Raw genomic sequence first — 13,662 nt, forward strand, 5'->3', positions numbered from 1 at the left:
CAACTGTTTCCCAATGCTTTGGCCCAAAGCTGCTGCAGCGCCTCCTGGATGATCGGAAAGCAACTGTTGAGATGATTCAAGCAGAGGGTGGAAGAATAGCACAGTCAGCCGAACCAGCAGACAGGGAGAAGATAGTTGGGCAGCTGGAGAGCCTTGGAAGCCGCTGGGCAGGCCTCCTCAGCAAGGCCTCAGCCAGGTAAGCACACAGCCAGGCAGGGGACAACTTTAGGGAGGGTGTTTTAATTTCTCACTGACATGCAGGAGGCTGCTGTTTTACCACCCACACACAGCATCTTCAATGTTATTTGCTCTAAAATCTCTGTTGTTTCAGGATGTGGGATCCTGATGCCAGATAGAAACCCTTAAGGCAACTTTGAATAGGGTGTCTGGCAAGGAGGTGGGATCAGGAGAGACAGAGGTTCTTCCTCCTCCCCCTTCCACCCCCAGATTAACCTGCTGTTGCACTGAGAAACCTGGTGGGGGACAGTTATGAAAGCTCAGCCCTACCACCACCCCACCACCCCGCCATCAAGCCAGGTTCACCCTTTCTTGCAGAATCCAACTCTTGGATTAACACTGTTTTTGCAGTTAATTCATTCCACTTCCTGTATGCGATGGCCACATGTAGTTGGCGCAGAGAATTGCTCAACTGCAGGAAGCCCTGTTGCATTGTGGGAAATTCCAAGACTTTTTGTGGGGAGGGGCTGTGTGGCTCAGATTAAGGGCATCGGCCTAGCATGGAGAAGGTCCCTGGCATCTCCATTTTAAAGGATACAATACCATGTGACAGGAAAGACCCAAGACCCTAGGAAGCTGCTGCCGATCAGAGTAGAATGTACTGTCCTTGAAAGACCGCAGACCTGATTCAGGAGGCGGCAGCTTCATGTGGAGTTTATAAAGTGCATGGTTAAAATGGTTAAAATGACCTGGAAAAGGTTGATGAGCGAAGGAGTGATGCAGTGGAATCATAATGTGACCTGATAGGATGCAGGCATGGAATCCAAGATCAGAAATGGGACAAGCTCTTTGGCACCTTGCTTCATTTCTCTGTATCATTTCCCACTGTGATACTTCTCCTTGCTCAAGCTGCCCCCATGTCTCCATCCCCCTACATGACACATTTTCCCAAGCATCCAAGATTTAAAAATTCAAATATAACTATGATTCCATTCACTGCTAAGGGTGGTAACAGATATGAAAGATGTTTAAAAGGTTACCTATGCTCAGATAAGTTGTAAAACAGCAATCTTCACTTGCTTCTAGGTAAGAGAATTGTGGGGATTAGATGGATGTATTGTTCCTCCCCTCCTGTGTAGACTGGGTGCCACCCTCCACCTGCACCTCATTAGAAGGGATATCGGTCTCTCTTTTATAAGTACAGGGGTTTAATGGGAATTATCATAACAACTGAGTTTTGGAAGCCACAAGGCAACTGTGCGCTGATCCCATAAGTCTGGCTGGCAGAGGAATTGCATAGTCAGTGCCAGTAGCACTGTGCTCACAGTAGATTGTTGCAGAGATTGGATACAACTTGGCCCCTACTAATTCCAATTGTCACGTTCAGGTTCCAGTATCTGTAGCTACAGTACTGCAGTACTGTAGTTAACTGTACTGTACATAACTACAGTATCTGTAGTTAAAAGGATCTCTGTAGAGCACAGGGGAAAAAACCCTCAATACCCTGGAGAGTGGCTGCCTATTGAAATCCAGAAGAATACTTATATTATGTCTTTAGGAATCTCAGCAGTAGAGCAGATCTTGTATGTCCTGTCCTTGGCTCTTCTAGCCTATTAGAATCTCAAGAAGGTTTGCTGAGGGAGATCTCCCTGAGAACTGGGACCACCATTGCTTGCCTCGAATGATGGAACAATGGTCAGCTGGAAGCAGCTTCGCTATGTGTGCCTCTGAGTTTTGTCAACACCATCTTAAGGCTACGGAGTTGGATTCAGTGAGGCTGTAGGTCCAACGGAAAACTTGCGGTCTCAAAAAACTTTTAAAACTGTGGGGATACAAATAATTTCTGGGTATTTCATCGCTTTACTCTTTCAGGAATGCTAAATGTGCCCATTTGGATTTCTGTATGGATTTGTTTGCTTTTTTTACCACAGGCAAAATCAGCTGGAGGAGATCCTGGTTTTGGCCAAGCAGTTCCATGAGACGTCAGAACCCATCTCTGACTGGCTGACTGTGACAGAAAAGAAATTAGCCAATTCGGAGCCCATTGGGACTCAAACTGCAAAAATCCAGCAGCAGATCACCCGGCATAAGGTTGGGGAGTGGTGGCCAAGACAATGGCAAAGGCGGTTGGGCTGGGTTGAGATGTATTTGATGCTGAGAGACATATGTCCCTGTATACAATCATGTATGTATGTGTGTGATGGGAAAATGCTTTGAAGTCAAGATGGATTGGTTGGAATTCAGCATACAGGTCTGAGTGTTTAAGCCTCAGGACTGAACTTGAGTAGCTAGTAAAAATATCACTGTCCAAGTTGTTATTAATTAGATCTCTGAGTCCTGAGCTCAAAGCTTTTGAACATTCTATGATGTCAGAAACAGCTCAGCCAATACCAGGGGGTATAAGTGAATGAGAAGCTTTATAAGCAACCATGGGGTTCTCTTCAGGTATGAACCTGGCTCGGCACAAGTGGATCTGTTAGAGTCTCCTTAATTTTGGTTTTAGGCTATGAAAAAGCGGCCTCACTTCTGTTAATGAGTTTGCCTGACCTCCAGAACAGAATGAAACAAAAGTCATCTCTTCAACCCCTTCCCTTCATTCAGACCATTTATTTGATATATTATTTAATGTATTGCAGTGTATATTTTTATCAGCCATCTCCATTATTTGGTTTTGGTTAAAAGTTTTCATTGACTTTTGTGTTTTCCCCCCTTTGTGTTTGTTCCATTTTCAAATCACATGTTCTTGTCCATTTTGTGTTTTCCCCCCCTTCCTTTTACTCTCCTCAATTTCCAGGCGCTAGAGGAAGAGATAGAGAGCCGGGCCGTGTCTGTGGCTCATGCAGTCAGGACGGGGCAGTCTCTGGCCTCCCTGAGCTGCAGAGCCGAGCAGGTCTTACTGGGCGACAAACTGGATCTGCTGGAGTCTCGCTATGATGAGATTTGTGACCGGTGTGGCCGGAAGGCTGCCCTTCTCGATCAGGCCTTGGTTAATGCCCGGCTCTTTGGGGAGGACGAGGTGGAGGTGCTCAACTGGCTAGCAGAGGTTGAGGACAAGCTCATCTCGGTGTCCGTCAAGGATTACCAACGGGATGTCCTGCAGAAACAGCATGCCGAGCAGCTGGTATTCACCGCTTCTTTCCCCCCCCCCCCCCCCCATCTTCCATGACATTGCATTTGGATTCCAGTGTTTCTGTTCCTTTGAATCATTCTGTATTTTGATTTTAACTGGTTCCGGTGAGCCAGAATAGTGTGTACATTATGGTAATCCATGTAGCAGTCTTGTGAGCTTAGGACCATATTATGGTCATCCCCCAAACTAAGAATGAAGGGTCTGCTTATGGTAGCTTCATGGTTGTGTTCATGTTTGAATTGGCCCCTTTGGTTTTACTCTCTTACTTCACCAGTGTGTGAATAACACAGTGCCCACACCTGAGGGTCTGTTTGTTCCAGTGCTTTCTCATGCTCCAGGTGTCTCTGTTTCTATATACAGGTGTTCGTTGCACACTGTAAGTGATGGTGCCCCCCCATCCCCCTACTCTTGGAAGATGGCGGGACTGTGTCTGCTCCAACAGAGCACTCTCCTGAATGCAGAGCTTGTATTTGTTTCCCTCTATAGGAGTTGATGGCAGCCACTTGCTTCTATGAGGCAATTGGTGTCACTATTGGACTGGGCGTGTAAATCTCTCTTCTGCCCCGATAACTTGAATACTCCAGTAACTTGAACTGATTCCCTTCCCTGCCCTTGTGTTTAAATAAACCAACATTTGTTTAAATCTTTACCAGTGCCTACCATGCCATTTTCTGAGGGAAAATTTTGACGACCGAAACAAACAGACAAGGTGATCATTTTAGAGGGGTGATTACTGAAGCGGTCACCTTGTCACATTAATTGGTGGTTTTGCCTCTTCACCACTGCACCCAGGATTTCCCCCCTCCTCCCCAGGACTGAGTTGGCAGCCCTTTAAAACTGACCCAGTGACTGTCTGCATGGCCTACTTGTATAGCCCCTACTGATGGCTGCGGTGTATGGCATAGATCCCAAGCACATGGAGAGGAAAGTGGAGGACATTTGCCTTCTGAAGGGTTGCTGGGAAATTAATTGTGCTCAAATGGAAAATTCAAGTTTGCAAAGTTGGGCTTGGGGGACAACACCCTAGTGGCTGATTCACACAGCTATTTGAGAGGCAGCAGCTTTTCCCTTCTGCCATTGCTAAGAAAGGAGACCCTCCAGTGAGCTTTGGGAAAGTGCTAGGACCCAATTTCCTGCTATGTGTCCTGGTTCATAAGCGTTGCTTTCATAGATTTACCTGAACCACAGAAAATATGTGTTTATTTAGCAAATAGACTTGCTCCAGGACTTGCCCATGGTGAGTCACAGGAAATTCAGAAACCTGGGTCAGCAAGGCAATAAAACTATTTAAAAAGCACAGCCACTGGAGAGTAAATGGGATGGAAGAATAGCTTCCCTCTCTTGCCACTGCCTCCCTTTGTGAGGAAAGTGTTCATTTGACCATAGAGGTTAGTTCATTTTCCAGGGATGTCTTGTAACCTCCTGTACTTGACATATTTTTGGTAGTTTAGAGGAGAGGAGCAGAAGGAGCTGGCAGGCAATCATTCCCCATGCCTTTATCCGACTAGGCTAATTCAGTGGCAAGGGAGTAACTGCATCTGGAGCTGTTCAGATTCTTCTCTAAGCTTGTTAAATCCTGATTCTTGTAGTAGCTCCTGAAGTGGTATTCTTTTGATGCCAGAAATATGCAGGTGAAGCTCCGGGTAGGATAAAGCTTTAGAAAGACTGTCCTTCTATGTCTCTAGCTAGAGGTGTTTTCAGTTGAAGGCAGCTCTTCAGCCTTGACAGAGTGGCCAGTCTTGAGGTTTGCATGAGGCTGATTTTCTGTGGTTAAATTATGAAGTTTTGGGCACCCAGCACCCCTTTTCTGGTGCCTTACAAGAGCACAGAGGCCTTCATGAAAGGAAGTCAAATCAAATCTTTTGATTGCCACCTTCACCTGCTTAATATAGGTCAGGGGTGGCCAGATGCTAGCTCTTCCTGTTTCAAAAGCAGCCAGAGATTCAGATGTGGCTCCTCTTTCATGCTGTTGCTCTTTTCCGCTCAAAGCCCCTGAGCTGTTCAGCTGCTTTTCAGGAACATCAGCCTGCCAGCTGCTGCCAAAGTCTGGTGAGGCCAGTGCTTCCAACAGGTAGAGGGTCAGCCAGGTGAAAAGCTTCCCCGAGGCTGGTGTGTTTCTCAGGCTGTGGCTTGCCCATCTCAGGTGGGCCCCAGCAGGATCCTGCTTTGGTCTTCTGCAGAATAAGGCAAATGTCTCCAGGTGAAATGTTAAACTCAGCTGTTGATGGTTCTTCCATTTAGACCTTGAATGATGAGATCCTGAACCGGAAAAAGAATGTAGACCAGGCCATTAAGAATGGACAAGCACTTTTGAAACAAACCACAGGTGAGACAAGGAAGTATGCTCGACTCAAGCCTCCCCACCCTTACATCCTCCAACAAAGATAACCAAGAGTAGACGCCCCTGGGGAGCTAACATCTGCAAAAGCTGGGTCTGAGTTTGCCCTTCAGATTCTCTTTCCTTCTTCAAGGACATTCCAGTAAGCAGGCAGTGGAAAGATGTAAGTGCAGACTAGGGTGGTGGGAGTAGCAGATTTTGAAAAGACAGGCTTAAAATCCTAAGTAGCTATAACCCAAATGATTCTGGGTATGGAGCAGGGGTCCCTGGTGGTAAGTGTGTGTGTGGGGGGACGTATTCATGAGTTTCCTACATTGTTCAAGGGGTTGGACTAGATGATCCTGGAGGTCACTTCCAACTTTATGATTCTATAAAATGATAGGGCTTGTTCAAGCTAAAGTCCTTGTGTATTTCCCTAGGGGAGGAAGTGCTGCTCATCCAGGAGAAACTAGATGGCATCAAGACCCGTTACTCGGACATAACCACCACCAGCTCGAAGGCACTCCGCACACTGGAGCAAGCCCGGCAGCTAGCCACAAAGTTCCAGGCCACGCACGAGGAGCTGACTGGCTGGATGAGTCAAGTGGAGGAGGAGCTGACATCTGGTGGAGGGTACTCCCCCACGGGGGAGCAGATTCCTCAGTTCCAGCAGAGGCAAAAGGTAGGGAACATCCCCTGTAAAAAAGTTGAACCCTTTTAAAGAAAGCATCTTGCATTTTACAGCTGTCCTGTTGCACCCATTGATCGGAGATAGGGGAGCATGACTGCAGTCAAGGAGAGGATTCAGCCATGTGCCACTGGCAGGGAATGCTGTTCTCCTCTTTGTCTCTGTGACAAGCATCATTCTACCCTTTCCATTGCAGCAAACTGAGCACATGCTTTCCTGCTGATAAGTAGGAAGTGCTGTTTTTTGACAGCAGGAGTTTTTCCCCCTCCTGTCCTACAAGCAGCAAATGTAAAAGCAAGAAACGGACTCTGCCTTTGACCACCCACAGAGTTCTTTCCAAAGCCAAAAGCTCCCTCTTGGACAACCTAGGAACAAGGCGAGTTCATGGTCACTCATGGTTTTTTTCCCCTTCCAGGAACTGAAGAAGGAAGTGATGGAACGTAGGCTTATTCTGGACACTGTGAACGAGGTGAGCCGTGCCCTGCTGGAACTGGTGCCCTGGCGTGCCCGCGAAGGCTTAGATAAGCTTGTCTCAGATACCAACGAACGGTACAAGCTGATCAGCGACACCATCAAGCAAAGGGTGGAAGAAATAGATGCCGCGATTCAAAGATCCCAGCAGGTAGTTTTCTCTGAGTCTCTTTTCTTCAGTGGTGTTCAGAGATGCTCCAAGGTGCCGCCACCAGCTTTTCTTTCTAACCAAAGTGGGAAATCACAGCCAGTCAGATGAAAGGAGCAGTGGAAATTCTGGATAGCAGTGGAGGGCAGCCTTGTCATGGTTGTGCTTGTGATGCAGAGGATGTTTTTGATCTCTGATCTTCCAAGTCTACAAAACGTTTATGCAGGTGTCAAGAAGCTTGACAACCTCATCTCTGCAAGAACCAGCAGTCCAAAATTGTAGTAGGAATTCAGACACACAGGAATTTTTCATGTGCTTCACCACCATCAACCTTCAGAAGTATTAAGTGGGCTTGAACTCCAATTTGGATGGGGTGCAGATGTTCTTTCAGAAGATGATGGTGTGGTCATGGGAATCTGGAAAAGGTGAAAGATGAGTAAGCCAGAATATTCAAGCCTGCAGCACCTTAAAGACCAACATGATTTCTACAGTTTCTGTCAAAGGGGGCTTTGATTCTTGTAAGCTTATACCCTGGCATTCTGGTTAGTCTTTAAAGTGCTTTTGAGTTCAAGTCTTGCTCTTCTACTGCAGTCCAACATGGCTACCTACCTGAAGCTATTTTCAGGCAAGCAGTCAGTGTCTCTTCCTTTCCTCTCTGCTGACTTTCCTTCCACAGTCTCTTTTGCTGTCATGCTGGACAATTATCAGCAGAGTCTTTAAGCTTGCTGCTTGTCAACCAACATAAGTGCAGCGTTAGGTCTTGCTCCTGTTTGCATACCAGGTTCACCCCATTGTACTTTGCTAACCACCTTGTGTTCTCCTTTCCTTCTCGGTGCAAGTATGAGCAAGCGGCTGATGCAGAACTTGCTTGGGTTGCAGAGACAAAGCGGAAGCTGATGGCTCTTGGTCCAATCCGCCTGGAACAAGATCAAACCACTGCACAGCTGCAGGTCCAGAAGGTATAGAAAGGCTGGCAAGATGGAAAGTGGGATTCCTCGAGGGAAAGTGTAGCATGGAAAACAGGCTGCTAAGCAAAGGTGGATGGCAGAGTAGAATGATTGCTCGTGGCATTAGTGTAGGTGATGCAGGAAGCAAAAGTAGTGAAGGAACACCAGCGGCTGGGTTGAATGCTTCCAGAGCAGACATATTGGCTAGAGCTGACCAGCTTCACTGCCATGGCTCAGGTTGAGCACATGAGCTGGTAATAATGTGAAGACTGAAACCATGTTTGCTTTTGGTTCCTGTGCAGCTGAGGCAGTTGTGTGGGGGGAGCAGATAATTTTCAACACCACCCAAAGCATTTCAGTTGTTATTTCAAATAGGACAAAACACTTAAAACAGGATGGTCCAGGAATTATAATTACAGGGATTTGTCTTCAACAGGATGGCTGGTCTCTGGCCATCTGGAGCAGCTGTAGAATCAATGCAGTACAGAGCAAAAACACAGATTCTAGACAATAGTACTAGGAAAAGTTGAAGGCAATAGGAAAAGAGGAAGATCCAACATGAGATGGATTGACTCAGTAAAGGAAGCCACGGCCCTCAGTTTGGAAGATCTCAGCAAGGCAGTCGATGGTAGGACATAGGGTTGCCATAAGTGAGAAGCAACTGGACAGCATCTAACACACACACACACAATCTAGATGGCTTTGAAGTAGTGCCTTTGGTGCAAAGAAGATGGCTACACTTTGGTTAAGAAACATATCCTGAGAGAGATACAGAGTTTGTTTTGCGTATTATGCTTTGGTTGCCTAATCTCTGTTCTGTTGTCCCATATTTTACCTTTGCAGGCATTTTCTATCGACATAATTCGGCACAAAGATTCGGTGGATGAGCTGTTTAGCCAGCGTAATGAAATTTTTGGCACTTGTGGGGAGGAGCAGAAAGCCATGCTTCAGGTAAAGGTGTCTCTTGAGAACACTACAAAAGACCTGGAGCTGTCCAGGTGATTGTGCTGAAGCAAGGCCAGCCAAACTGAATCAGCACCTATCCAGACCCATCCCTATGGAGACTAAGCTATGCTTAAGAAACAAAGTGAGCACAAAGAGAAATACAAGGCATATCAAGTCTTACTTGGGTCTGACCTAGGCAGCTTTCTGCTATAAGTGTCCCTCCTTCCAAAGAACCATTAATCCAGACAGCAAAATGTTACGATGTAAGGTCAGGCAAAACTCAAAAGAGAATAGTTATGTGGGACAGATGGGGCAGAATTCAGGCAGTATGTGAAGTTCACTATCGAGTGGTGCAAATTCATGAAGCTGGCTCCTGAGAATCAGCATGCAGAAGAGGCTCCTTCATTCTGGTCTCTTCATTCTGAACCTCCCTTTTTCTTCCAGGAGAAGACAGAGTCTCTTGCGAACCAGTATGATGAAGTCAGCCACCTCAATTCAGAGCGCTATGCCTGCCTGGAGCGGGCCCAGGTCTTGGTGAACCAGTTCTGGGAGACGTATGAAGAACTCAGCCCTTGGCTGGAAGAGATGCAAGCCTTGATTGGGCAGCTGCCACCACCAGCCATTGACCACGAGCATCTCAAACAGCAACAGGAAGACATGAGGGTAAGTGTGCCCTGGGAGGTCTTGAGAGAAACCTTGTGGGTTATATTACTCTTAACTCCAGGTATGGGGAATTTGTAGAGATTCTGCCTCCAGGCCAATCCTTTGCTGTTTCACTTTACCAGAAATGAACATTGTGGCGCTTTTGGGGAGAGGGTTAGCTGTGAGGGCAGGTGGCAATTCCTCTGCCAGCCAGCTGTAAGGGATCAAAACACAGTTGCTCTTTGGCTTGCAAAACTCAGTTCTGAAAATCTTCATTAAACCCTTGTGCTTAAAAAAGAGACATCAAGATCCCTTCTGATGAGTTCCAGGTGGTGGGTGGCACCCTGTCTACCCTGGTTAATTTGGCAAGAGAGCCACATGCATCCTGAATAAGCTTAGCAGGCATGAGGTTAGAGGGTGGCTGCTCTTGTGGAAAAGAGATCTTTGACTCATTTTACTAATTATTTATTGCCTTGTGGCTCAAGGCAGCCTACAAAACATAATGTAAAATATAGCAACAAACCACAACTCTCAAATTATCCCCGTAAGAGAGTCCTACAGTTAAATATTTATGTATGCTGGATAATTCAGTGAAACTGGTCAGCTAAATGTGTGTCAGTAGTAAAGAAAGCAGATTACGTTGAGGAAGATAAAACAGGAAATGTTGATTGTCAAACTCTCCTTCTTTCTGACTCTCCTCTTTGTAGCAATGGAGGGAGTCAATTGCTGAGCACAAGCCCCATATTGACAAGTTGCTGAAAATCGGGCCACAGCTGAAGGAATTAAACCCAGAAGAAGGGGAGATGGTGCAGGAGAAATACTCTCTGGCCGAGGCCACGTACTCTCGCATCAAAGAGGAGGTCCGCCAACGGGCCTTGGCACTGGATGAGGCCATCTCACAGTCAACTCAGGTTGGTGACCCTGTTGTTTGCTGTGATCTCAGACCTGTAGCCCATGTGCATCATGGGGGGGAGGGGAAGGGGACAGGCTGGAAAATTTGTGATCCGTGGTTTTATTTATTTTTTTATTTACATTTTTTTTCAAATTTTTAACATCAACTTTTAAACCACAATTTACCAGTATACATTACAAAATTAAAATCTGTAAATTAGTTAAAACAAAATTAAATCATAGTTAAGTACAAAGGATTTTTTGGAATAATATGATATTGAGCTAAATATTCTAGTACCAGATGCCATACAGCCACAGCCTTTTTTCTCGTAGTTTTTAGGGGATAAGTTGGAGTTTGCATAGGCCATTTCAGTAAGAATGAAGTAGTCCCATATATTACATAACCAATGTTGTGTAGTGGGCGTTTTACCCTTCCTCAACCATTATGTAGCTATGACATTTTTTGCAATGGATAATAAGATTGAGATTAGTTCCCATTTAGAGTTTTCTGTTTAGATGTGTCCAGTTTTCTAGTAGTGTTACCTCGGGTGCACAGGGTGATTTTAGCTATAATTTGTTTCTAGTAATCTTGAGTTGGTGGACATTGCCACCAGCAATGAAAAAACGTAGCATCAGTCCCACATTGCTTTTTACAAGTTGGGGAATATTGTTTATCAATCAGAGACATAGTTGTGGGAGGTAGATATCACCGGGTCATGAGTTTTATGGTTTGTAATCTACCTGCAAATATTTTAGAAGAAAAACTTGGTGACGACCAGACTTGTTCCCAATTTGAATCAGACCATATTATGTTCAAATCTGAGTGCCATTGTTTTTGGTATACTGTTTGCTTACTTTCATGTATTTTGTTTAATCTGGTTTTATGAGAGTCTAATTAATGGCATTGCTGCTCACATTTTCTGAGGGGCCTCAGTCTCACAAATGCACAAAGGGGATGATATCTGACTACCAGAGAAGGCCTCTCCAGGTCAGGAGTTTATGGAGGTTGAGTTTTGTGTGGCAGTGGGTGGGCTAGGGAGTACAGCAAGCATTTCCCGTCTTCCCCCTCCCCTCCAAGCATGTATGAAGAATGATCAGAGAAGAGGAATCATTGTTGAGGTTCAGCCTAAGAGAGTTTTGTATGTTCCTGTTAGTGATGTGCCATTCTCTATGTGCTCTTCTTTATGGAGGCAATTGCAACTAGATTTTCTCATTCCAGGATGGCTAGTGGGAGAGATCCACATGAGCAGAAAGAGGAATTGCTGTTTGCTAATGAGATGCTATTAACAATAGCAAAGGGGATTAAGGCTTTTATTTAAAACGTCTTTTATCTTTAAAAAAAATGAATTCAACCAAGCAGTCACACTCAAATTTCTCATTACCTCATTTTATTGATCCAAAGCACCTGTCTTGCATGCGGTTTGATTTTAGTTGGTAAAATGTTCCACTGGTAAAACTAGTGCAAGTTTTGTTCCATGTCTCATCTGTTTTAGAGATTTGTTTTTTGGGGGGAAAAGCACAATGTTGTGGTGTTTAGTCACTTATTTTCCTCTTGGTTTATGCTCATAATAACTCTGAGTTTTTCCTCACCACCATCTCATGTCTCCTCACCCTTCCCATTGTGGAATGTGTTCTCTGTTGTGTGTCTCGGGTACCTGTTGGCCTGCTCCCTGCGTGGTCTTCTCATTTCATTGTTGTGTTGACTGCACCCACCATTACAGATTGCAGAGGTAAGAAACCCACCCATCACATTTTTAACCCATTCTTAACTTAGAAAAGGTCAGTGTTGTCCTGACCAGAAATCTTGCTCCTATTTTTTGGAAGGTTGTTGGTTATGCTTATTTGTTAGTATCCAGAAGTAACGTTGGTTTGTGAACTGGTTTTAGAAAGGGGGGGGGACCCCTCTCTGATTCAGCGGTTCCAAAAATGTGAATTCTGATGTAGCAAATCCTCAAAAAGCACCCTCTTAATTGCAGAATCAGATTTTTTTTTCAGACTGGGGTTTGGGGGAAATGGAAAACACCAGCTGTTGTGAATTGTGATGGAAATGTTAGTGTTGGGACTAAATGAAGTCTATACCTGGAGTCTCAAGCAGGTCAGGGACTTTCCCAGCTCTGCTCTTTTGAGATCTGTTAACTGGAGATGCCACCGGGGCTTGAGCCTGGGATCTTCTGCATGCAAAACACAGGCTGTCTCATCAAGACAGACGGCCTTAGTGCATTACCTTTTGTCCCATTGTTTTAACTGAAGCAAAAATAAGAGAGTGCAGATAGCTGTCCCCAGATAACATGCTTCCCGCTGATGTGGCCGGAAGTACAGAATAGGCCATATTCTTGATTGCAGCAGAAATTTATAGTGGCTGGCTGAAGGCCTCTGGTGAATTTGTGGATGAGAAGAGAATTTCCTGGCTCATACTGTCAGTGGTGAATAAAGCAGTGTGTTCCTTCCTATGAAAAATGTGTACTATAACAAAACACCCTCCTCTATAGCTGCACAGAATTGCTTCCTTCTTACTCTTGAGAAGGCGTTTAGGGCACTGTAGAAACAAGGTTAAGATTTTGAGTCTCGTTAAGGTTTTTTTAAATGATCAAAATGTTAAGCCCCCCTCTCTCCCAAACAAATGAAACCTAAGATGGGTAACCAAACTATTTAAAACACAAAACATCAAAAACTAGCTTCACAATGTTCAATTAAAAAAAAGAAGAACCTTTCCTGCTGCCGCCATGATGTCCTGACCCAACTGTAATACAATCCTGTGACCTTGTCCCCAAGGCCAAATTCTGTTTTACAGCCCTTCAGAAAGTGTAGTAAAGATGAGGTGTGACTTCATTCCACCAAGAGACTGTTGTGTGAGGCCTCCAGAACAGCCCATCAGTGAGCAGCAGCGGAAGGAACGGCCCAGCATGTACAGTTTGAGATGAATTTCCTTCCAGCTGCAGCTTTTTCTAAAAGGCTGACTTGGCAATGAAATTGACCATGGAAGCCATGTGACTTCCAGAGTCGTTCCCCTTCAAAGAAAAAATCTTGGTGAAGAGGCATGATCATTATTTATTTTATTTACAAAAATCATACCCCATTTTTCTGCCTTTATCAGGGCCACCAAGATGGCTAACATTAAAAACATACATACAGAATAAAAACATGTCTTAAAAACCAAACAAAAAGAATGAAAAGCAAAGCTAAAATGCATGTAGAAAAAACATAAAACCGACTTTTAAAACATGGGGGAGGAAGGAGGGATCACTGAGGGAATCCCAAACAAAACAAAAAAGACTTTGCCCACTGGTGGAAGATGGCAACAGAAGG

General features: G+C 45.0%; 1 protein-coding gene across 18 annotated transcripts in view; it reads left to right on the forward strand.

The window, feature by feature from the left end:
- The window catches only part of MACF1 (microtubule actin crosslinking factor 1), a 414,929-nt gene that overhangs the window by 357,264 nt on the left and 44,003 nt on the right, over positions 1-13,662 (forward strand). For 16 of the 18 annotated variants that reach the window (XM_060258444.1, XM_060258431.1, XM_060258437.1 and 13 more), the window contains 10 exons: positions 30-196; positions 2,109-2,268; positions 2,972-3,298; positions 5,549-5,633; positions 6,065-6,306; positions 6,728-6,934; positions 7,771-7,890; positions 8,722-8,829; positions 9,268-9,486; positions 10,173-10,376. In XM_060258444.1, the coding sequence (XP_060114427.1) occupies positions 30-196; positions 2,109-2,268; positions 2,972-3,298; positions 5,549-5,633; positions 6,065-6,306; positions 6,728-6,934; positions 7,771-7,890; positions 8,722-8,829; positions 9,268-9,486; positions 10,173-10,376 (1,839 nt within the window). The remainder of the gene's footprint in view (positions 1-29; positions 197-2,108; positions 2,269-2,971; positions 3,299-5,548; positions 5,634-6,064; positions 6,307-6,727; positions 6,935-7,770; positions 7,891-8,721; positions 8,830-9,267; positions 9,487-10,172; positions 10,377-13,662) is intronic. The other 2 variants (XM_060258442.1, XM_060258448.1) reach the window with 1 other exon arrangement.

The sequence above is a fragment of the Heteronotia binoei genome, chromosome 17 (assembly GCF_032191835.1).
Source record: "Heteronotia binoei isolate CCM8104 ecotype False Entrance Well chromosome 17, APGP_CSIRO_Hbin_v1, whole genome shotgun sequence".
In the NCBI taxonomy this organism is placed as follows: domain Eukaryota; kingdom Metazoa; phylum Chordata; class Lepidosauria; order Squamata; family Gekkonidae; genus Heteronotia; species Heteronotia binoei.